Source organism: Cnephaeus nilssonii (assembly GCF_951640355.1).
Source record: "Cnephaeus nilssonii genome assembly, chromosome: 3".
Lineage (NCBI taxonomy): Eukaryota > Metazoa > Chordata > Mammalia > Chiroptera > Vespertilionidae > Cnephaeus > Cnephaeus nilssonii.
Window position 1 is genome coordinate 7082028 of NC_137074.1, and position 25521 is coordinate 7107548.

General features: G+C 51.4%; 1 protein-coding gene and 1 pseudogene across 2 annotated transcripts in view; both read left to right on the forward strand.

Annotated features, from left to right (window-relative positions):
- Positions 1-340: 340 nt before the first annotated feature.
- The window catches only part of UBASH3A (ubiquitin associated and SH3 domain containing A), a gene marked incomplete at both ends in the record, with an annotated part of 37292 nt that continues 12111 nt past the window's right edge, over positions 341-25521 (forward strand). Inside the window, 8 exons of the mRNA XM_079767439.1 lie at positions 341-453; positions 2680-2733; positions 5364-5550; positions 7890-8088; positions 10629-10798; positions 11800-12008; positions 17548-17674; positions 20940-21039. Coding sequence (XP_079623565.1) covers positions 341-453; positions 2680-2733; positions 5364-5550; positions 7890-8088; positions 10629-10798; positions 11800-12008; positions 17548-17674; positions 20940-21039 — 1159 coding nt within the window. The remainder of the gene's footprint in view (positions 454-2679; positions 2734-5363; positions 5551-7889; positions 8089-10628; positions 10799-11799; positions 12009-17547; positions 17675-20939; positions 21040-25521) is intronic.
- Positions 21709-25106, forward strand: LOC307096980 (small ribosomal subunit protein uS19-like; annotated as a pseudogene). Its single transcript has 2 exons — positions 21709-21714; positions 24635-25106. The product of its transcript is annotated as a small ribosomal subunit protein uS19-like (transcript).

Sequence of the window (25521 nt, forward strand, 5' to 3'; positions counted from 1 at the left end):
CAGGTTCTGTGGCTTCGGACCCAGTTGGAGAATCCTCGGCCCTGGCTCCCTCCCCTCCCCCCTCTCATGCAGACTTGCTCCCAATGCGGCCCAGTCAGAGCTAAGGCCGGCTCTGCACAGGGATCTCTGGGACCCGAACCCACTGTGGAAACAGGGTTGATGGGCACTGTGCCCCAGCACCCCACAAAGAGAGCTCTGAAAACCAGTATCACATGCAAACAGGATATTAGGTTTTGTCAGAAAGATCAAAAAGGGCTTGAGGTTTTTCTTCACAGCCTCAGCCTCTCCTGCCACTCCCTCTCTGGCTTTATCTGCTCATTTCAGTCGGAGGCAGGAAGAGATGGCAGCTGGGGAGACCCAGGTCTACGCCAAGGTCAACAGCAAACTCAAGGCCCGCAGCGCTGCCTCCCTCCTGGACCCCCTCCTGGGCATGGGCTTCCCAGCACACACTGCGTGAGTACTCCCCGCCGGGCACCTGCCCCTGACGCGCACCCTGACCCTTCTGAGGTCCCGGCCACAAACCTGCAGGCCGCTCCGAGCACCTACTTCCTGTCGAAGGCGTGCGCCTGGCAGGGCGAGGTACTGTTGCTAAATTAGGCCCTTCGCCGCTGTCTTTATGTGACATGATCGGGACCAACTCTGCTGGCCGGTTGGTGGGGGGGCCCTGAATTTGTGAACACTGGAAACCACGTGTCACCACGGTGCCCCCACTTCTCAGGGTTGGGAGGGGCTGGGGGCCTGTTGTACCGTCTTGGTGGGCAGCTCAGTGCCTCAGAGAGGACTTTTCTAACGCTAATCTGAACGGGCCCACCACCCAGTCAGCCTCTGATTCTGGGACCGGTGAGGTGAGAGTGTTCTAAATGGCGCAGGGAACCACCCGTCCTTAGGAAACATCTTGGGTGCCCGATAACGAAACAAAATGGCTAAGAACCTACTGGGTTAGCACGATCCTGCGTGTCCAAGGACAAAGCCCACGTGTAGAAAACTTGAACTGCAGGAGTCACCCCTCTCAGCGAGGGAAGAAATCCCCAAAGCGACGAGCGGTGATACGGACCCCGGGTGACAGCTTCCATAGAAACCCAATTTCATAGAGCCGGCCCTTTCCAAGGTTACCCACATGGAACATACACCAGAAGTCCCCTGAGGGAACCCTGGGTTTGGGAGGGGGGCAAACTTCCCTTGACCATTATAACGCAATCCCAACCAAACGGGATGGAATAATGTTGAAGCTAGACGTGGTCCTCACACTGTGTTCACCATAACCCGGGGCCGGTGAGACGGAGCGGAAGGCAGCGTGAGCAGGGTGCCTGCCGCGTGCGCCCCATCCCCAGCACCTGACATCGGGGGCAGAGGGGGACACTGAGGCGGGGAGGGCAGGTGGCTTCCTACCTGGGGCAGGACCCAGACCCCACTCTCTAAAGCACCGAGAAAGCCACGCTCTCACACTGCTCACACTGGAGCATGGACACACATTTACAATCCCTCCCAATTTAAACATCAGCCGCATGTTGGGGGTAGGAGACCTATTTTATTTATTTACTTACTTACTTACTTACTTACTTACTTATTTATTTTATAAATATATTTTTTTATTGATTTCAGAGAGGAAGGGGGAGAGAAAGAGAGAGCTAGAAACATCAACGATGAGAGAGAATCACTGATTGGCTGCCTCCTGCATGCCCCACACTGGGGATTGAGCCCCCAACCCAGGCATGTGGCCCTGGCAGGAATCGAACCTGGGACCCTTCAGTCCGCAGGCCGAAGCTCTATCCGCTGAGCCAAACCAGCCAGGGCTAGGAGACCTATTTTAAAGCCCTCCTTAGTCTGAAGCACCCCAGTAAGGCTCCGAGCCAAGGCCTCTCTGGTGGAACCTCTCCGGGAGGCGCACCCCCTCGGTACTGACCACACAGCAGCACTGAGCCGCACCCCCTGGCCTCCGCATCACCCTCAGCCACTTCGGGCTGGATCCCTGGACCAAGGCCTTTAGCCGGACTCCCTTCTCTTCAATGTGCTCCGGTTCAGTTACACTGACTCAGTGATGTACCTCCTGGTTACAATGGTCAGAAGACACAGTCAGGCCTCAGGGACCGCCGTCTGGTAGGGGAGGCAAGCGGACATGAGCTCACCGAGACGATAAGAGATAAGCAAGGTGACCCTGTGCGCGGCTGGGACCCAGAGGGGCTGCACGCCCACCAGGAGGCGGTTTGGAGCGGGCCTTGGAGGGGGACGTTTGAGCCGAGCCGGGAAGAGCATGGGTGTGTGGGCGCGGGCCTGCACTTGGCGGGGAGACAGGTGTGCAAGCCAGGGCTATGACCCCTCGGGCTGCCTGGAGGACCAGGAGCGTGTCCACCCGGCCCTGGTGCAAGGTACACGGGGGTGGGTGGAGACAGACCCAAGCGTGGGTGGACCTCAGGCATGAGCCCTTGGCCTCCCTGCCAAGGACTGAAAGGAAAACGGGAGGGGCCGGGAGCAGGTCTGCGTGCCCACAGAGCGCAGCGAGGGCCCGGGGAGGACAGGGGCCTGCGCTGCATCCAGCTGAGAAGTGTGGCAGTCCAGCCCCTGGGGGACAGGGGGCAAGGGGCCGGGGCCCGCTGTGTGGCAGGCTGCCCCTGCCTCTCACCCCTGCCACACACCCTGGGAGGCGGATTCTGAATGCCCTTGCATTCCGCTTTCCTGCAGGCTGAAGGCATTGGCAGCCACTGGGAGAAAGACGGCGGAGGAGGCCGCAGACTGGTGAGTGGGGCGTCTGCCCGGCGGGGGGCCTGTGGCTTGAGGACTCGCAGGGTGGGCCCTGGGAGGCGCTCAGTACAGTCTGGCGAGGTGGGGCCATCTCCGTGCCAGCCCACCCAGCGCTGAGGGAAGGGAATAAGGAATCTACATTTAAAACAGAAAATGAGAGAGAGAGAGAGAGAGAGAGAGAGAGAGAGAGAGAGAGAGCGAGCTTGAATCAAGGCTTTCTTTGCTTAAAATCGAAGTTAATCCGATGCAGCTGTCAAGGAAGAAAACAGCCCACGTGGTTGGTTGCACACCCAGCGAAGAGCCCTCTGCTGACATAGACTAGAGGTTGCCACTCTCTCGGCTGCCTCTGATGGGAAGAGGGTTGTAAATGTCCCCTGAGGCGTCCACAAGGTGATCTTAAGGGGCGCCAGGTGGTTGGGGATCGGTGAGGCACTCTGGTTCCAGGCAGGTCCCACCCCCCAGCTATGTGACGCTGCACACCGCCCACAGGCCTCAGTTGTCTGCTCTGGGAACCTGGAGAGGGCACCCCATTCTCTAGAACCCGGTCCTGCCTGAATGTGCCATGATGCCACCAGTCTGCCCCAGGCGGGAAGTCCCCTCACTCTGCCCCGAAACAGCCACAGTGGAACTCAAACAATAAAGACCGGGTCCCGTGGGCTGGGGTGCCCTCCGCGGAGCAGACGGCAGATACTGGCAGGGGGTCTCTGAGTGTCCAGCATGCCCTCGGTGCGAATGCCCTTCCTCCTCCAGGAACTCTAGGCCAAGGGCAAAGCACGTGACAGAGAAACACCAAGGCTCTGGGCTAGGCTCGCTCTATCAGCCGCCAGATTTCAATTAGAAACCAAGCCCACGGCTGGGAAGGCCCTGGTTGGACTAGAAGTCCTACCAGCGACCTGGGAGACAGTAGGATCCCCCAGTCTCAGTCCAGAGTGGGCCCAACCTCACCAATAACCAGGGAGGTGCAAATTCAGATGCCCTTCAAGACCACAGCACCTTCAGGGGTTGGTGGGGGAGAGGAAAGGGGTGGTCTCTTACTTTCCTGGTTGCAGTGTGAGGTGTCTATCAACACTGAAAGTGTGTGTAACAGCCCAAAACCAGCAGTTCCAAGACTAAGGACATCCTCTGGAGAAACACAAAGGGGCTGAAAAAGCAGGAATAGAACCTTTAATTGCAGTGTTAAAAAGAAAGCTATTTGAATGCACACCAATGGGATGGATGAAGGGAAGACTGCACATGTGCGTACGTGATGGGATGGTACACAGTCCTGAGAAGGTTCCTGCTTAACTAGGAGTATATGCATTAGCGTGGGGAAGTTGGAAAAACATTGTTGAGTAAAAAAATGCAAGTGGCGGAATAATTTCAACAATGGCTTATGATTTATATAAAAGACATACACAAGTGCTATCTATGAATTTATTACTTATGTGTCCAGAAGAAAACAAAGCAAATTAACCATTGAGGTTGCCTCTAGAAGGGGGAGGTGAGCCAGCTTGAATGGGAGGAGCTAGGATGAAGGGGAGGAGCCAGGATGAAGGGGGAGGTGCCAGGATAAAGGGGGAGGTGCCAGGATAAAGGGGGAGGTGCCAGGATAAAGGGGGAGGTGGCAGGATGAAGGGGATGAGCCAGGATGAAGTGGGAGGAGACAGGCTGAAGGGGGATGGGTGTGTTTTTTATTACTATTAGGGAGATGTATTTGCATGTAACTAATGTTTTCCCGAGTGGTTGCCTACTACTTTCTAAACTTAATATCATCTCATAAGCACTTCCCTGAGTCATTAGACATTCTTCAAAACCACAATTTCTAATGAACAGATACATACATTTACTATTATTTATCTAGTTTGTCCTTCTTTTCTATTGTAAATAACCCTACATTCAATATTCCATACATGTAGTTTTTCCAGACGTTTTGTTTTTCCCTTTGGCTAACTTCTGGAAGTAGAGTTATTAGTTCAAATGGTCTGGGCATTTTAAGGCTCTTGACATATACCGGCAAGTTGCCATATATAAAGGAGGCACAAATTCATCCCTAAAGCTCACTGCACCTTTACACGGTTGAGCATAACTTTCATCCTTTGAAAAACATTTCGTTCACTTGACAGGTGAGCAAATGGTTGTTTTAATTCTCATTTTTCTTATTAATGAGAATGAACTTGAGTTTTGGTTTGTATATTCTTTTCCCTTGAATCAAAAATAACTTCTTTCTGAGTTGAAAGAAAATATCATGGCCACCTAAATTATCTAGTTCTTTGTGGTTTTGATTTTTACATTTAATTGGAAGTGTGAGATAAAATTAAAATGTGAATATTTTCCACAAAATTTTTCAACGCTAAGGGGATGGCTGGACCACACAGGTCATCCGAAGACCAGGTTGTATTTCACTGTCACCTTTCTCTCAATTTCTTGACCTTTGACCAGGGAATCAGCCTAAGCTGGGCCTGAACCCTGAGTGAACTCTGGCCCCTCTGTGGCCACGGGAAGCTAACGTTTGGGCCTGTCGCCGTGAGGTGGCTGGAGGACCTGTGTATGTGGCCTCGGGTGCTCAGCACGGCCTGTTGCTCTGTCCTCCCAGGGGAGAGACTCTCGTCAGGACACCAGGTGACAGTGGCCACTCTCTGTTGCAGGCTGCGCTGTCACTGCAATGACCCTTCTCTAGATGACCCCATCCCGCAGGAGTACGCCCTTTTCCTCTGCCCCACGGGGTCCCTGCTGGAGAAGCTCCAAGAGTTCTGGAGAGAGAGCAAGCGACAGTGCACGAAGAACAGAGCTCATGAGGTCTTCCCTCACATAACGCTCTGTGACTTCTTCACGGTGAGTCGGCCCCGACTGCCTGTCAGGCTCTTTACCACGGCAGCTGAAGTCATGTTCGGTGATAACTCGGCAGTGATGGGACAACACTGAGGGCAGCCACGTGATTTATTCTTATGGGGCGTCCACAGCTGTGGTGTTAGCTGACCTCTGTGTGAGATGTCCTTTCCTTTCCTCCTCACCTTCATCTGGTCAACGCCTAGTCATCCTGCAGAACCCAATTCATTTATCCCATCCCTTTCCTAAGTCTTTCCCCGCTTCCCAGGCAGAAGGGATGGCTGCCCTCTGTGCTCCCACCTTCCTTGTGTCTACATCTCGATTGGCACTTTCCTGTTGTGTGCCAGTGTGTCTGGGCACCTCTGCATCCCTCACCAGACGGAACCCCTCAGGTAAAGGTGGATGCTTCCTGCACCTTTGTACCCCCCAAGATTAGCACGGAGCCTGAAACGGGGGAGGGGCTTCGGAAAGGTGCGATGGATCAACCGAGGAATGGCTGAGCTTGGCCAGTCACAAATGCAGGCCTGTTCCCTGCCTGGGGGACCAGCCCTGACTTAGGAAACGGTCCAATAGGCAGCTCCATAGGGTTCCTGGGAAGGAGAGATGGACCTGGGCTGCTCAAAAGAGAAGAAGGAGGTGTGAGAAGGAGGGAGGGAGGGAGGGACAGACAGACACCACTTCCTCTGTGGCTCCCAACAGAACAACCTGGAGAGGGCACACCCTGGCCCGGCCCTGATGCCAGCAAACTCTGTGGGTCCCACCCAGCAGTCAGGCCGGGCAGTTCAGGCAAGATTCTCCAGGTGACTGATGGGGGCCTACCTGCAGCTTTGGGGTGAGGAGTGGCCTTTGGCACTGGGGAGAGTATTGAGACAGAACTGGGTGCAGTGAACTGGGGGGCAGAGTCTATGTGGGTCCTCCAAGAAGCAGCCCCCAGAATTAGAAGTGCAGAGGGTTTCTGTGGGAGAAACACCGTGAGGGATAAAGGAGAAGGAAGGATGGGCAGGGCGAGCCTTGCAGGGCTGGCACCTGTGGATGGGGGTGGGGGAGACAGCACCAGAGTCTCACCTGCACTTGCTGCTCCCAGAAAGACAGGGAACCTGAGAGCCGAGACCCCGCCAGGGGCTATGACTGACCGGGTCACTATGGGAGAGTGACCTGTGGCTGGGTCACAGATACTGCCCTCCTCGCTGTAGGCTCTGAGCAGTGCACCGTGGCTGCCTTGGGGTCCACAGAAACCTCCAGAACCAAAGGATGCCATGCGGAGCATCGCCCCGGGCCACAGGGCGGAAAGGGTGCTGGCTCAGGATGTGATGCGGAGGCTGAGTCAGCATGACAGGGCGTGAGGGGCTGTAGTTAAGTGGCAAGGGATTTCCAACCTTGAAGGAATATTCCATTCCACAAAGAATCTTAACCTGAAATCTCTAAGAAACTGAGGACCAGGTATAGAACAAATCCCCGAACATGTGAACCAGATCAATCACGCTGCAGTGTTGTGAACAGAAAAGAGGCTCGCTAGGTGGCCTAATTTTTATTAATTACATTAACCGGAGTTAAAAATAATAAATGACCTGGAGACTCTCATGCTTTAGTAAAACAAGCCAATCTTGAGAAAGACAAAGATCACATGATCTCACTTATTTGTGGAATCTAATGAACAAAATTAACTGACCAACAAAATAAGACCTGAAGCACGGAGACATGGAACAGACTGACATACCTCGATGTGAGGGCCGGGGGACCAGGAGAGAGAAACCAAAGAACTTATATACTTATATGCATAGCCCATGGACACGGACAATAGGGTGGTGGAGACCTAAGTGGCGGGGCAGGGGGGGGGGGGGCGGGAATGGGAGACATACTATCAACAATAAAAAAAAATATTAAAAATTTAAAAATAATAATAAACAGAGCCACTTTAAAATGGGGCCAGAGCTGCCATCCCAGAAATGCCCTGCACCTCTTATGCCTCAAACCTCGGAATGTTAGAACAGTCAACACAACCTTGGCCTGGGCCTGAGCAACCTTGTCTCCAAAGGATTGGCCGCAAGGATAACCAGAAAGCAGCTGTGGTGACGATTGGGCTGAAAGTTAGAAACATCATTTCGCATCAGCATCACTGTATTAGCTTATCCGCACCCACAGCAATGCCTCCCTTCTATGGATGTAATTGCCCCCCTTCCCTTTCCCATCAATACACCCCTGGTCTTTGTCTTCTGCCTGAATCCGCGCTTCCCACACAGCTGTTCTTTCCTTGGATCACAAGAACATGCCGTTGCCTCTCGCTTGGAAAGGCCTCTGTCCTGGCAACAAGAGCGGGGAGAGCACACGGCTGTCTCTTCCCCTAGTGTGAAGACCAGAAGGTGGAGTGTCTGTACGAGGCTCTGAAGAGAGCTGGCGACAAGGTGCTGGGCTCCTTCCCCCCGGCGGTCCCGCTGGTTCTCCACTCTTCCGTCAGCTACCTCGGCTTCTTCGTGAACGACAGCCCTGCGGATGTCATCCGGGAATTCGCCATGGCGTTCGCCACGGAAGCAGCTATCTTGGCAGGTAGGCAGCCCCAGCCCGTCGCACACACTGGGCTGGGACAAGAGAAAGTGGCCCCTTTGTGTGGGGGGCTGTGCTCTCCACACGTGGACACCGTGGGCGGGTCCCAGGGCAGGAGACGTGCAGGCTGATCCTTAGCACAGCGCTGGTCAGACGGCGGGCTGGGCCGGGAGCAGGGTGCACCCACCCTTGCCCTGGCCATACCCATTCCGCCTCTCCCTTGCCAAGCGACTTCTTTGAGATGGCCTTAAGCCAAGGCTGACGATTTCACTCGGTCCTCCCCAGGGAGCAGGGGTCCTTACAAGGTAAGCGAACAGATTCTGAGAACCAGCAGTGTCTTGTCTCAAAGTGGGAATAGCCTTGTTTGCAGCGATTTCAAACGGTTTTCTAAACACTTGTATTCTAGCTGCCGAGGAAACTGTCCCAGGTGGACGAGCGTGGCTCTGTAAAGGCAGGGTTGTCAGCTGGTGGGCACACGGGGGGACAAGGGTATCCCCCACCCCTGTGCCCACCTTGAGCAGCGACCCTCACCAAGTCAGTGCTGTGTGTAAACCACAAGTCCTAGCTGGTTTACTTTAATGTTTAGGCATGAGCTCAGTCCTCTCTCCTTGGCTTCTTGGGGCAAGATTCTTTGAGAATCAACAACATTCCTTTTTCTCCAAACACGTCTTTATACCTCCCCCAAAAGTGGGTCTCCTTACCCATTCCCCAAATGGAGGCACTGAGGCTCTGAAGGGTAATATGTCTGCCCAAGGTCACTGTCGTGGGTTGAATAGTGTCCCCTAAAATCCCTGTCTACCCACAACCTCAGAAAAGGACCCTATTTGGAAATGGTATTTGCAGATGTAATTGGTTAACATGAGGTCACACTGGAGCAGGGTGGGCCCTAAATCCCATCAATGGTGTCGGTGTCCTTGTGAGAGAGAGGAGACCCAAGAGGAGGCCACGGGAAGATGAGGCAGAGATCGAGTGATGCAGCCACAGCCAAGGAGGTCTGGAGGCCCCAGGAGCAGGGAGAGGCCGGAAGGACCCTCCCCTAGAGGCCCGGAGGGAGCGAGCCCTGCCAGCACCTTGATTGGAGGCTTCTATTCTTCAGAACTCTGCGGGAACACATTCCTGGTGGAAGCCACCCAGTCTGTGGCAATTTGTGAGGACAGCCCTAGGGAACCAACAGTCTCCTACCCAGTGGGTGGTGGGCCTGGACCTCGAGTCCCAGCTCTGAGTTTCATGCTAAGCAGCCACGGTCCTGAGAGATTGGCCTTGACCTCATGTCCATCACTGGACCCCGAGCAGCCTCTGCCCTGCCCTTCCGCTGCCTGTGCCCTGCACCTGACCCTGAGGGCGTAGGAGGGGCCAGCTCCGGTGTCTCTTGGGTCCCTCCCCAATGAAACGTCCCCATGGGCACAGGGCACAGGCAGAAGAAAAGACAAGGGCCCATTCAGAAGTCGGGGTGACTCACTGATGGCCCCGATGTGGAGAGCAGTGGATCTTTCTCAGGCCGCACTGACTCATGTGGCCAGACCCTGCCCCCACTGCTGAGACACCCGAGAGAAGGAATTTCCCTGACACCCACTCACTCTCCTGCTTCAGGCTTCTCACCTCCACAGTGTCTCGTCTGCCACTAAAGGCGGGGTGAATCATGGGTGGGGCTGCCACGTCCGGGCTCCAAGAAGCGCTCGCAGCACCCCAGACATTTTTCAGGGGAGACAGGTCCTGGGTGCTGGTGTGTGCTGCCCAGGGGAGGGGAGGGGAGGCGGTAACTGATATTTACTGAGACTCCGAGAACCTGGTTTCCACAGCAGCCCCAGCAGGCAGCCCTCACTAACCTCGTGCTGTTGCTGTCACCACGGAGGCTGGGCAGGCTAAGGTGGCCGCGCCAAAGGGGGCAGAAGCGTCTAAAGCCAGGGCCACCGGACACTAAATTCAGAACTATTCCGTCGGTCACCGCCTCCCCAGAACATAAAGTGCTCGTGGCGTCGATGAAATCAGACCCTGGCTGGCCCGACAGCCCTGAGTGAGGACCTGAGGGCTGGGCCCCGAGGCCAGAGACCCCCAGGAGGCCCAGGGCCAGTGAGTGGTGTCGGGGGGACAGTCCTGTTTAACAGAGTCCCGTTGCCTCTGGTGTTTTCTCCCTGAGACTCTGCAGCTGAACAAAGTCATTGACCCCCAAGAGTGAGCCCGCCAGTCCAGGCCGCTGATGACACGCACGCTCAGGGAGGGAAGCGTCCACTTCGTACGTGTTAATCAACTGCTTGGGCAACTCGCTTACAGACTGATAGGCCCCAAACACCCCTAAAATCCACATCTCTACTGCCCGCTCTCCTACACTTCCTTATAGAATCTGCAGGTACCCAACCAGCTCCTTTATCAGGTGAACTCTGCCAGATGGTATAAGCTGGCCGAGGGTGCTCCAGTGCGGAGGCAGGGAGGCCGCGTATACAGGCTTGGGCTGCTGAGCCGGGGCACGTGGCCACCCTGGCCGCGTGGCCACCCTGGCCGCGCCGTGCTGACAGCGGGCATCCCTGGCGCACCCGGTTTTGCAGACTGCACCGTGAAGCCTTGCACCAAGCAGCTGCACCTGACACTGGCCCACAAGTTCTACCCCCACCACCAGAGGACGCTGGAGCAGCTGGCCAGAGCCGTGCACCCGGGCCACAGCTGCCAGTGGACCGCAGCGCTGTACTCGCGGGACATGCGCTTTGTGCACTACCAGGTGAGCGGCCGGCCGGGCGGGAGGGCGGGGTCCTCCCACAGGAACTAATGCATGAATGGCCCCTCCAACCAGCACTTACCCAGCAGCCCTCCCCTGGAGGTATTTTAGTAGGAGGAAAACCTTCTATTCTCTCTCTAAAACTATTTCTCTTTCTGTGCAATTTGCAACTAGCATTCTTTTATTGATACAGGATGGGACACAAGTAGGCTTACAGTTATGAGTACGCAAGACAGTTTATTCTTACATTATTTATTAATTATTGTATTATTTTTTACATCCAAACAACTGTAAACCGACTTTTGTCCCACCCTGTATAAGTTACAGGCACACAACTTTGTAAAAAATAAAATAAATGGAAGCATTTCTGGTCATTAAAAATGGAGTATTGCAAAGATTTATCAATATATGGTGTTGCTTATTGATTTATTTAGATCATGATTTGGGCGAAGACTTTCTCTCGCTAAGTTGATTCGTTCAGATAGAAACCTTGCAGTGCTCCTTATAGACCCACAGAATAAGCATGAATGAATCCACCACGTTTCATGCTGTGAGAGAAGCCATAAAAACCTCACAGCAAGGAAGGTAGATGTAAAAGTCTAGTTATACTTTGAGATCTTTCATATAAAAAATAAGCACAAAGAGATAGATGGGTAGGTAAGTAGGTAGGTAGGTCAGTAGATGAACAGATGATAGATGAGTGATGGAAAGATAGTCAGACAGAGAGATGACAAACATGATAGAGAGATGATAGGTGATAGATTGATGATAGATAGATACATGCATAGACAGATGATAGACGCCAACATTCATTTCTAAATCTATCCAAAGAATTCCATGCTGCATTTTGCTATATTCTGCACTGTCATCAGACAAAGGCTTGGGGAGCGTCTTGGAGCCACAGCCCCCCAGGCAGCCGAAAGCCAGAGCAGTGAGCCCCCTGCGGGCGCCTTTCCCAGCACCCGTCCTTGCAGGAGACTTGACCACCTTTGCCTCTCTTCCAGACCCTGAGGGCCCTGTTTCAGTACAAGCCCCAGAACGTGGACGAGCTGACACTAAACCCCGGCGAGTACATCTTCGTGGACCCCACTCAGCAGGAGGAAGCCAGCGAGGGCTGGGCGATCGGGATCTCGCAGCGGACCGGCTGCCGGGGCTTCCTGCCCGAGAACTACACGGAGCGAGCCAGCGAGAGTGACACCTGGGTGAAGCACAGGTGAGCGTCGCCTCTAGTGGCAGCCCAACGGTCTCTGAGTTCGTGCCTGGGGGCGTCCCCCTGAGAACTGCGGGCACAGTGTTTGCATGCTTCCCGACCATTCCATCGTTGGTAAAAATTGCCTACTCCGCGCCAACAACATTCTCCCTGCAGGGATATGGTAAGTGTCCTGGCTGATTCGTGGTTTTCTGCTGATAACATTCAGAAAACATGGATTACTCTAATGGCTTCTAAGATCGTAATCCCAAAAGACTGCAAAATACCACTTCCTTCGTATGGCCATAAGTTACCATCAGAGGTCCTATGCTTGGTTTTACTTATCCTTCTACCCCATGTATAAACTGTACAGTCCTACGGTACATTCTTAGTGTCCTATTGCTGTGTAATCATGTTCTTACCAGCTAAACCACATCCCACAGTTTACTATCCCCCAGTTTCCATGGGTCAGGAGTCTGGACATGGCTTAGCTCAGGGGCTCCCAAGGCTGCAGTCAGGTTTGGCTGGGGCGGGGGCTTATCTGAGGCTGGGGGTCCTCCCACAAGCTCACATGGTTGTTGACAGAATTCATTTCCTTAGAGCAGTTATGTCACAATTCATGTCAGTCACTCCTCGTGACTTCAAGTTCAGCTGGAATTTATGTTTTATGATTTATTGATTTCAGAGAGAGGAAGGGAGAGAGAGATAGAAACATCCACGATGGGAGAGAATCATTGATCAGCTGTCTCCTGCATGCCCCCTACCGGGGACCAAGCCAGCAACCCATGCATGTTCCCTGAACAGAAATCAAACCGTGACTTCCTGGTTCATGGGTTTACACTCAACCCCTGAGCCACACTAGCGGGGCTGGAATTCCTTAATTTTACATTTTGAACCCTATAAATGTATTACTTATTCAAAGTAGAATTTAATCCATTTTAAAAGTAAAGATTATAAGGAAATTGGGTCAGAGGGAGAGAAGCCAGACTATCCAGGGCTGAGGTTTGCACCCCAGGTGCATGCTGTGAGGTCCCGGCTCCAAGCTCTCCCACACCCAATGGGAGCAGGACTGCGGCTTCTACCAAATGCCCACAGCCATCCCACAGGCGGGTAGACCAGCTGCTCGGGAGAAGCACAGTTTTGCAGGTCTAGACAGGGGCATGGATCCCATGGGCCCCCACAGAATCACAGGATGGTGGTGCCCCCAGGGATGGCAGGGATCATCAACTACCTCCCTCCCTCCCTCTGGAGGCCTGAGCACCCTCAGACCCAGTGGGTAGAGAGGCTGGATGATGTCACACAGTTAAGGAAGCGCTTTGCTTGCTCTTAGTACCAACTCCATCCTCACCCGACCTAAGACACTATTTCAGCAGGAGAGGAGATGCTGTTTCCAGCCTAACAGACTGAGTTCCGGGGGTCGTGGGGCTCCCCGAGGCCCCTGTCCTTCAGCTGGTCCTCCTCTCTGCTCAAGACCAGAGAGTTTCACTGTCACCAGGCAATTGGCTACCTGGATGTTTCTGGAAGACCCTGTAGCAGATAAGCTTGTGGCTATAACATTTTTTACTTCACAATTAATGTCAGTCACCAAAATAATCATTCCAGCCTTTAAGCCTGACATTTCTGGGACTGTTCTCCTCAGAGACAAATTTCCCTTAGGAATTAATCAGTATTAATGAAAACTGCAACAAAAGGAGAGAAAAGTGAGTACTAGGCTAGGCTGTGGGGCGTCTGCTTGGCTGCGTTTTAGAAGCAGCCCATCCTTCCTGGAGGAGCAGTGAGACAAACTGTGACATGATTCTTGGCCAGAATGGCAGATAGCCAGTGTGCTGTCAGACTCGGGGTCCTGGCCACGCCTTTTAAAACTGCCAAAACTGTGCTTTAAAAAACAAAACAAAACAAACTTTGAGTAGTGGGGCTTGTGGTCAGATGGCACTTAGCTATGGGCAGCTTAGCTATGGGCAGATGTAGATACCCCTACAGAATCAATTGCAGGACTCACCCTTGACCCCTGCAATGGTTGTCTTGTGCAACCCAGTCAACAAGAAATGCTGTGGTACCTTGTTATGGTGGCTTTAGCAACTAATACAGGGACGTTATCTCCCTTTTAAAAAACAGGGAGAATTTAAACACATCTATGGTATAGTTAACCAGTAGGTGTTTCTTTTAAGTTAAAGAAAAAAAACAGAAATATTAAAATGTGAGGTCCTTTCTTCTCTCATTGCCAATCCCCTTGGCATTTTGATTGTATTGCATTTGCAATACTAGCAAAAACAAGTCAATTTTGTGTCTAACTGTAAATTGCACAGATGTTATTTATAGGTAACGAGACTGCTATCTCCACGGGGAGCCACAAGCAGGGTGCGGTGTCCCCCCCTCGCCTTCAGGAAGAGGAAACCAGCCAACATTTCCTGTGTCAGTATGAGACTCTATGAATAGCGCCTTCGCTACTGAAAGCGTGTGCATTTGAAGTGGGAAATGTCAATGGTTCGACTATAATATCAGTGTTCTGGGCCTATGCGCAGCCAAAGCTCACATTTCATATGAACAAGCTGAGTCTATTCGACCTGGTTACCACCAATAGGAGTTTACAGCTCAAGACAGGACAGGCAACATCGTGGAGAGAGAAGGTACAAGTTGCAGACAATGTAAGAAATGCATTGACTAAAGCAAAACACCATGAGGGTGATGAATGGTCCAAGGCACGTGGGCCATGGGGGTGGAAGCAGGCAAGCTGAGGAGCTGGATGGTTGAGATGCAGGACAGGTGCCCCTGAGATGCTCCTGGCTCTGTTCCTCCTCAGGACCTCAGGATGGGGGCTCGGGAGCTAGTGGTTTAATGAGAACTTGGGGCTCTGAGGCCTCTATAAGAGAAATGAAAACTCTACAAATGGGCCGATAAGTAGAAACACACCACATTCGTGATTAAAAAGAATGAATCATGTGAACATAGTGATGCCTCCTGGAGTCGTTTCCAGGTTTTAAAAAATTCCAGGAAAAATCCCAGTGGCGCTGTTTTCTGGAACTTCAGTGCACAGCTGAAAAGTTTATCTGGAAGAATAAACAGGAGAGATATGCCAAGAAAACTTGGGAAAATAAAAATAATCAGAGTAGTTCCCTACCAGATGTTAAAACTGTGTGACAAATCTCTAATATGGTTTTGGCTGGAGGGAAAAAGAAAACACAGATTGGTGAGACAGAACAGCTAACAGATCAGTACACGCAGGATATTGGGAAGTTCACATCTAATAGCTACATCAGAAACAGGGAAATAGCCTGGCCAGTGCGGTTCAGTGGTTGAACATTGACCTAGGAACCAACAGGTCACCAGTTCAATTCCCGGTCAGGGCACATGCCCGGGTTGTGGGCTCAAGGCAGCTGATCTATGAATTTTCTCTCTCATTGATGTTTCTATCTCTCTATCTCTCTCCTGTCCTCTCTCTCTAAAAATCAATTTTGAAAACATATTTAAAGAAAAGAAGTAGGGAAAGAAATGGGTGTAAAGTAAATGGTATTTTACATGACTTCACGTCATACACTGAAATCAATTCCTGGCAAAGCTAAGAATTAAACAGAAAATTATTTAAAAATAGAAGGCAGTTTAAATTAGTGTATTTCTTATTTCTGGACTCTCTGGGAGAGCTTTGAAAGCACATAAGGGAAGGAAGAGGTCTTAAAGAGACATTTAGATCTGTCTCTCTTTTTAAAAAACATTTTATTTATTTATTTATTTTTGTTCATCCTTACCCAAGGATAATTTTCCGTTGATTTTTTGTTTTTAGAGAGAGAATGGAATGGAGGGAGAGAAAGAAACATCAATGTGAGAGAGACACATCGATTGGTAGCCTGCACAAGTGCCGGGGTTGCAACCAAGACTGCAACTAAGGTTTGTGCCCTTGACTAGAATCGAACCCAGGACCCTTCAGGCCACAGGCGGGTGCTCTATCCACTGAGTCAAACAGGCTAGGGCGTTAGATCTGTCTTTCATAATGATGATTAAATGCTTAAAATGTAAAGTTTCTGCATGTGAAAAGTCAGAAGAGCCAGTTGGGAACAATGGCTAACAGAAAATAGCAACAAAGGCGATGCTCCCTTCCCAGTCGCCTGCGTGATCAGACCACCTGCCTCCTCCTGCTCCTCCTCTATAATCGCACCATCTGTGGCCCAGGCGTCCCTGGACACGCAGCCTTCGGGCACTTCTGCCCACCAGCTGATTTGTGTCTAACTTTCCATTTAACCAGAAGGCCACCTACTGTATTCTTCATTCCCACCCAACATGACAGGTAGTGTCCACCAGCTGTCGCTACCACACCACCCACCTGCAGTCTCTACACCAGCTGCCCTTCTCCCTCATCAGACACTGGCCTCTGGTGCCTGCATCCCATCCCTCCAGGGATGCCCATCCCTCCGAGACCATCGTGCCAGCATCATCTACTTTTCCTAAGACCTCCCCGATTGTTCCCACCAGCAAACAAACATGCTGTTACTATGTTTACTTAAAAACAAAATCCAGCACCATTTCCTTTTTCCCATTTCCCTCTCTAGTTGCTGCCCCATTTCTCTGCTCTGATTGTAGATTATTTTAAAATGGAGTTTACAAAGATGACCTTTCCTTTTACAAAATGAATGTTCCCCTGGGGGCACGGACATTTGCTTGCTCCAGGAGGATGTGCGACCATTGGCCAAAGGTTCTCTGTTCCTCCGTCACTCTCCTCCTCTGGCCCCTCCCACTTCCTTCAGACACCACCCCCTCTTGTCCTATGGTTTGCCATGATCCTTTCTCTCAGTCATCCAGAGCTCATGAGTCCCACCCACCCCTGCACCGTTCTTGACTCTCGCGACCGGTAGCCGTTTCCTCATAACCTGCAACATCCGGGCACTGCTTTCACCCACCTCCCACTAGAGCACCTGCCCTTTCCTGCTTGCCTAGCTCGTCATGTGTGTGTTCACGGTTCATTCATTCCTGCACGCCAACCACGTCAACCTTTACACCTCCGGCTACTACAGAGGGTGACTCCAAGAGATGGTTGTACAGTCTGCTCGGGCTGACGTATAACAAGGTACCACAGGCTGGCGGATAAATAGTAGAAACTGTTCTTTCACAGTCTGGAGGCTGGAAGTCCAAGATCAAGGTGTCTATGGGGTTGGTTTCTCCTGAGGCCTCTCTCCTTGGCAAGCAGATGGCTGTCTTCTCCCTGTGTGCTCACATGGTGTCCCTCCGTGTGTGTCTGTGTCCTCGTCTCCTCTTCTTATAAGGCCCACCCTAATGACCTCATTTTACCTTGATTGCCTCTTTAAAGACCCGCTGTCTCCAAATAGTGTCATATTCTGAGGTCCCGAAGATTCAGGACTTCAACTGATGGATTTGGTGACCAGGTGGCGATATGGTGACAAACGGCCACCATTTGCTCAGGATCTTTTACGTGCTGAGCACTGAGCTCTTCGACCTCATCGTTTCGCTCGCCCCCCGCCGTGACCTTCTATCTGGACGTGTACATTCCCGCGCACGTGCAAGACCAGGGCTTCCCACGTCATCCTGACGCAGGACCTCGTTTCCTCTCCCACAGGACGTACACCTTCAGTCTGGCCGTGGACCCGAACCACAGAAAGGACGGTGAAGCCAGCAGCAGACGGAATGGGGAGCTCCTTCCCCCGCCACGGCCAAGGAGCGTCGGCAGCCTGCAGGCTTTACAGGTGAGGGAGCCCTTTTTGTAAAGTGGGGCCCTTCATATTAACTCTGAGTAGACACCGCCTCACAGGTCCGGGTTTTCTTCTATAGACACATACCCCCCTGCTTCCCAGAGGAAAGCACAGACAGGGTGGAGTGGCAGGAGGCCCTCCCCTTCGGGGCTGAGGCACCACGCTGCTCTGTCACCTGGGCATAGGGTAAACCTCCCCCCCCCAAAAAAAAAAAAAGCTATGACCCGGCCTGTGCTCCAGAGGTGCCTGCTGAGTCTGCAGAGTCTGCAAGAATAGAGAGCACATGGCTGTAACTCATCAAGACGCTAGGACACAGGGCAGGGAAGGGACAGGGACACAGCCCTGCCTGGAATCTAGCGCTCTCACCCAATTCTCTCATTGCAAGCTGCGTGACCCTGATGAAGTCCCCTCCCTCTTCGGCCCCCGAAAGATGGAGCTTCTGAGCTTTCAAGTCAGGCTGGGGGAGGAAAGGAGGCTCCAGCTCGGTGACAGGGGACGATGGCAGCCTCAGGACCTGGGTCGGGGGTACAGCAAGGGCGTCTGAGCCCACCACCTGCATGGGGCGCATCAGGGGTAAAGGCCACAGCAGGGCCCCCAAGGAGCAGGCAGCATCCCTCTGGACGGAGCCCAGCCTGACCTTACGGGGAACCCAGGGACCGTGCAGCACCTCAGCTGGCCCCTGGCCAGTTCCTCTCCAGCGCAAATGCCTCTGTGGCCTGAGTGAGCAGTCCCTCCACGTCCCCACTCTGTGCCACACCCATTACTTTAGGCTTCCATTCCAGCCACTACCACCCCAACCAGCACAGGTGGCATTAGTCCCACTCCGTCCCCAATTTACAGATCTGAAGACTGAGGCCTGCAGAGGCTGGGAAGCTGTGGGAGTGCAGACACCTAAACGCCCCCACATCGGGCTGTTTCAAGAATTACATGAGACGGGATGTCCCTTGTCCACTGCAGGCCAGGCCCTGGGGCTCAGAGACTGTTCCTGCCCAGAGGGCAGGACCACAGCATCTGGCTCACTCCTGTGTCCCAGAGCCTGGCTCAGGCCTGGCCCATAAGTCTCGTTGGCTAAACCATGGAATGACCTAGTAAGGGCCCTGATCAAGACTCCCGACTGAATCACCCTACATCCAAAACTCCATCCCCAAGCACCCATCAGTCTCCCAGAGGCTGCCTCCAGGCTGGGTGGGCTCAGTTCAGACAAAAGCTGAGCACAAAACGCTGGACGCTGGGGAGGCAGCCCGGCATCGCCCTTAGCCAGGTCTCCTGTTAGAGAGAATGAATCAAGGCAGAGGATCCGCTGACCGCAGCTAGAGACCTGCCAGGCACAGAGACAAAAACGGGGCTCCCACCCCCAAACTGCCCAGGCTCTGGAAGGCGCAGTGGAGCCTGGACTCATGAGGTGGAGAATATGAGAGCAGACATAAGCCAGGGGGATCCCCGAGGCTGTGACCCCCTTTCCACATTGATGGGCAGGGAGAAGCTGGAATGAAGGACATGCTATCACTCAGCCTGTGTCTAAACTCACTGGTGCTTTAAATGCATGAAAACCTAGCATGCGCCTCCTGAGGACTGAACCCTCTCACCTGGTCTGCGTGTGCCCCTTCCAAATAGCAAGAAAAGGAAACTGTGGCATCAAGTTTGGCAAAATGGACATGTAGTGGCTGAATAATGTCCTCCGTGATAGGAGTTCTTAATCCCGAGACTGTGAATGTTACTTTATAGGGAAAAGGGGTCTTTGCATATGGGACTGAGTGAAGGGTCTTGATGGGGAGATTATTCTGGATTTTCCCGTGGGCCCTAAATCTAATCACAACTATCCTTATGAGAGGAAAACAGAGGGAATTTGATATGCACAAGAGGAAAAGACACAGACACACAGGGAAGAGGCCACGTGAGCACAAGGCGGAGATGGGAGCAATGGGGCCACAAGCCAAGGCTTACTGGTGCCACCAGGAACTGGAGGAGGCAGGAAGAACCCTCCCCTATAACCTCTGAGGGAGCACAGCCTCGCGGACACCTTGATTTTGAATTTCTATTTCCCAGAACTCCGAGGGAATACATTTATTTTGTTTAAAGCCACCCAATTGGTGGCACTTGGTTGCAGCAGCCACAGAACACACATACAGCACCTCCATGTTGTTCTAAAGAGTCAGCACAACCATGTTGTTCTGTGGACCCCAGGGCTCGGTCATTCCATTCCCCATGGACCTTTCACTGTATCTAAATATTCTTGTTGCTGAGCTCTGCTTTTCCAAGTTAACGTGCTCCAGGATCTTCTAGGGAAGAAAATGCCCCAAATCCAAAACCTCATCCCAATGCCCTGAGAGTACTTTGAGATGGTCAGGAGCACCTGTGTGCCTTGCAAACTACTTGCAGATCAAGTAGGGACGAGGCAACGGGACAGGATATTTTAATATTCATTCTTGGAGGGGAGAGGCATCCTGGTATCAGTATAGGCAACCCCTGAGCCACCATATTCAAATTTGTAAGACAGCAAGACAGCTTTCCACCTGGAGCTCTGCCCTAGGAGGTGGGTGTTGGCATCCAGAATCAAACAGCTGCGCACTCCAGTAAGAGACAATCATGGCACTTGCTTTTTCTTGTCCCTAGGCCCAGGGTGATGGTATTAACAGATGGGGCCTTTGGGAGGTGCTTCCGTCCTGAGGGTGGAGCCCTTGTGAGTGGGATTAGTGCCCTTATAAAGGAGACCCAATAGCTCCCTTGCCCCTTCCACCACGTGAGGACACAGAGAGAAGTCTGCAACTAAGAGGAGGGCCCTCACTCAACCATGCTGGCACTCTGGCACTCCCCACCTCCAGAACTGGGAGAAATAAACGTCTGTTGCTTATAAGGCAGCCGTGTGTGGTTCTGTTAGAGCAGCTGGAATGGACTAAGACAAGGGATAATGACTTGGAAGAGACCAAAGAGTAGAGAAGTTAATGTGCTATGATTTGGGCATTTTGTTTCTTTTCATTTCCTTTATAATGTGATCATGCTCAGGAGAAATCAAAGACATCTGCGATTCCTAGTCCTCGTTCGCTGGGATGACGGTGGTAAAATGGTCTGTAGCTACAAGGAAGGAAGGCACCATTCCCAGGCCAGCTGTCGGATGACTTCTTTTTTGAAGAAGAAGTCTTTTAATGCAGATGTTAAATTGCACATTTTAACAATGTTTGGCTATGCTATTCAACGGATGGACATATTTTTTCACATGTTGATTGCTTACCCCAACTTTTCTTCCCTTCCCCCATCGCAGGCTGCCATCGTGAGGAGAAGCGTGCTGGTGGTGCGCCACGGGGAGAGAGTGGACCAAATCTTCGGGAAGTCATGGCTGCAGCAGTGCTCCACTCCTGACGGTGGGTCAAGGCCAGGCTGCCTCTAACCACAGAAACAAGATGACTCTAACAGCTGAGACCACTTCCCGGGTTTCTGAGCTAGATTCCCCAGGGCACCATTCTTTAGAACGACTCCGTATCATTGTACACATGGAATGGATGCATGCTACCTCTTCCCTGTAGGGGTTACATGGGAGCATTAGAGAGTGTGCGCTGTCTATGAGTCCCTTAGGTCAAATGCGTTGTGGAAGATGGAGGAATGGCTTCAATAGTAGGCAAGTCCACTGATGTGACACATGGCCAGTCCGCTTACTCCCGCAGCACGCACAGTGTTTGGTTAGTGAGTGCAGCCCTGACTTCCGAGCAAGTCACCCTGGCCTGCGGTCTCTGAACCCTCGGGTGCTGGCACGTACCCTATCTCACAATCAAATCGCTCTATCTCTCCCAGCTGATCTTCACCGCGGTGGTCATTTCCCTATCATGTTTGGCTATCTTTCTCAACCAAAAGACATATTTTTGAACGTGTCGCTTGCTCACCGCAACTATACCCCTCTGGATGCCAAGACTACGAACAGTGCTTAGAAATACAACATACCCACAAGCTGATCTCCGTACTGAGGATCCACATCTGTATCAGTGCTTGTCCCCTAACGGAGAGCCACCATTTCTAAGCCAAGGCTAACTGCATACATGAAGGTATCGAATGAACACAGTGACAAAATCTGTTCACAGAAGCTGAGCTAGTCCGGCCCTTGGGGATCCCTCCAGGAGCCCAGCAGGCCAAGAAAGGAGGAAGTGAATGGGGAAAACCATTGGCAGATGACCAGCACACACCAGGAAAATTCTGAGCAGATGACATGATGATTGAATATACCTCTAAGAACCCAGAGGTAGTGCTGTGGTTGTCTCTACAAAACAAGGTCAAGTAGAGACACCAAGTCTCGGGAAAGAAACAATAGGACAATAGGTGGATATGAGGAAGAGTATTTGGTCATCTAGAGTCTAGATTCTAGACAAAAGATCAAATCACCTATTAGGGAAAATATTTTAAGGCACTGAAATTACCAGCTTAACGGAAACTCCTGGTGGATCTTTATACAGGATAAAGAACCCCTTGATAAAGGGAGTGCTCACAGTCTAATTCATCTGCATTTCACAGACACTCTGTTTAACCAATGACAGGAGGGCATTTGGGGGCGCTGCTGGCCTCTCCTCTGATTCCAGTTTTCCTCCTGATTTCTGCTCACTTCTGGCCCAAGCACTCACCCCTCATAGGGCCACTGACTTCCCAGTGGTGCTGGCCCAGAGCACCCGCTAGTCTGTAGACTCCACTCCCATCAGAACCTAACCTTGCCCCATGGCCTGGTCTTCTGAGCTCTGCTCTCTGCCTCCAGCAGTGACCACAAAGTGTCACCGAAGGCAAAAAACCTCAGGGGAGCAGGTTGACATCTTTTGAATCCCAGATGCCTTTGAGAAGACGACACAACTGATGGGCCTTCTCTTTGACGAAAAAAGAGAAGCAAACACAGCTAATACTTTGGCGTTAATAAAGGCCTTTACTTTCACAGATCTAGAACAAACACTCCAAAATGTTATATGGAACCAAAAAAGACCCCAAGTAGCTGCAGCCATCTTGATAAAGAAGAACAAAGTTGGAGGGATCACAATACTGGATAGCAAGCTAAACTACAAAGCCACTGTAGTCAAAACAGCCTGGTACTGGCACAAGAACAGACACACAGATCAATGGAATAAAACAGAGAACCCAGAAATCGACCCAAGCCATGCTCAATTAATATTTGACAAAGGAGGCAAGAGCATACAATGGAGTCAAGAGAGTCTCTTTAACAAATAGTGGTGGGATCACTGGGCAGGTACATGCAAAAAAAAAAAAAAATGAAACTAGATCACCAACTTATACCATACACAAGAATAAAGTCAAAATGGATAAAAGACTTAAATGTAAGTTGTGAAACCATAAAAAATCCTAGAAGAAACCATAGGCAGCAAAATATCAGACATCTCACAGAGCAGAATTTTCACCGATACATCGCCTAGGACAGTGGTCGGCAAACTCATTAGTCAACAGAGCCAAATATCAACAGTACAACGATTGAAATTTCTTTTGAGAGCCAAATTTTTTAAACTTAAACTTCTTCTAATGCCACTTCTTCAAAATAGACTAGCCCAGGCCGTGGTATTTTGTGGAAGAGCCACACTCAAGGGGCCAAAGAGCCGCATGTGGCTCGCGAGCCACAGTTTGCCGACCACAGGCCTAGGACAAGGGAAACAAAGGAAAAAAATAAACAAATGGGACTACATCAAAATAAAAAGCTTCTGCACAGCAAAAGAAACCAACATCAAAATGAAAATGGAACCCACTGTATGGGAGAACATATTTGCCAATGATACATCTGATAAAGGGTTAATTTCCAAAATATATAAAGTACTCATACAACTCAACAACAGGAAGACAAACACTCCAATTTAAAAATGGGCAGAAGACCTGAATAGACAATTCTCCAAAGAGGACATACAAAAGGCCACGAGACATATGGAAAAATGTTCAACATTACTAATCATCATCAAAGAGAGGCAAATTAAAACTATAATAAGGTACCACCTAACACCTGCCAGAATGGCTATCATCAATAAATCAACAAACAACAGTGCTGGGAGGATGTGGGGGAAAAGGAATCCTAGTACATTGTTGGTGGGAATGAGACCAGTATAACCACTATGGAAAACACTGTGGAGTTTCCTCAACTGAAAATGGAACTGCCAAGTGATCCCACTTCTAGGAATATATCCTAAGAAAACAAAAACACCAATCAGAAAAAACATATGCACCCCTATGTTCATAGCAGCACAATTTACAATAGCTAACATCTGGAAACAGCCCATGTACCCATCAGTAGATGAATGGATAAAAAACTGTGGTACATCTACACAATGGAATACTATGTAGCTGGAGGAAGAAGAAGAAGAAGAAGAAGAAGAAGAAGAAGAAGAAGAAGAAGAAGAAGAAGAAGAAGAAGAAGAAGAAGAAAGAGGAGGAGGAGGAGGAGGAGGAGGAGGAGGAGGAGGAGGAGAAGGAGAAGGAGAAGGAGAAGGAGAAGGAGAAGGAGAAGGAGAAGGAGAAGGAGAAGGAGAAGGAGAAGGAGAAGGAGAAGGAGAAGGAGAAGGAGAAGGAGAAGGAGAAGGAGAAGGAGAAGGAGAAGGAGAAGGAGGAGAAGGCTGTCTTACTCTTTGAGACAGCATGGAGGGACCTGGAGAGCATTATGCTAAATAAAATAAGGCAGTCAGAGAAAGGCAAGTATCACATGATCTCACTTATATGTGGAATCTAATGAACCAAATAAACTGATAAACAAAAAAGACCCAGAGACATTGAAGCATGGAACAGACTAAAGTATTTCAGAGGGGAGGGGGGCAGGAAGAGATTAACCAACGAACTTGTATGCATATATGCATAGCCCATGGACAGACAATAGTGCGGGGAAGGCCTGGGGAGGGGGAGGGAGCTGGGTGGAGGGGTCAGTAGGTTGGGGGGAGGACACCTGAAGTACTTTCAACAATATAATTCTTTTAAAAGAGTGGGCGGTCCTTTCCAAAGAACCAACAAGATGGGGATGTGGAGCAGAAGAAGAAGCGGACCTTCCACAAGTTCACGTACCATGGCGTGGGTCTCCATCAGCTGCTGGACCGGTCCTGTGGGCAGCTGATGCAGCTGTGCAGTGCCCAGCAATGTGGCGGCTGAGCCTGGGGCTGCGGAGCAAGGAGCACTCGCTGCTGAAGCCCTGTGTGATGCCCAGAAGGAGGCCCCGCCCATGGAGAAGCCTGCGGTGGTGAAAACGCACGTGCACCTGCAGGACATGATCCTCCTGCGGGAGATGGTGGGCAGCGAGGTGGGCATGTACAACCACAAGTCCTTCAACCAGGTGGAAATCAAGCCTGAGATGATTGGCCATTACCTGGGCAACTTCTCCATCGCCTACAGGCCAGGAAGCACAGCTGGCCGGCATCGGGGTTACCCATTCCTCCCCCTTCATCACTCTGGAGTAGCCAACAAAAGCACAGACTTCTAATGGCCTTTAAAGTCGATGGTTCAGACCGTTTCTGCCAATGGAATTTCCAGGGAGGGAGCTTCCAGGAAAAGCACGCATGAAAACTAAAACCACGGCGTGCAAACTGGCCGCTGCCGGCCTCTGCATTGGCGAAGGGCTGGGAGGCTGAGGGGGGCTGGTGTGCGGTAGTCAGACCCTGCCATGTGGTGTACACGGGTCGCAGGAAAGGAGCTGAGCTGCTAGAACCCTTTGTACCAGGTTTGGGGGTGACTTGGGAGGAGGTGAGGTCTTGGTGTGGAGTGGTGTCCTCTGTAGGATAATGGATAATTTGACAATGAGATCAGACCTACCTCTTACTGACCTCTTACTGGAGCCAGGTTCTGAGCATTACCTCAATGATTCATCGAAACATTCCCCCTTTAACTGATAAAGAAGA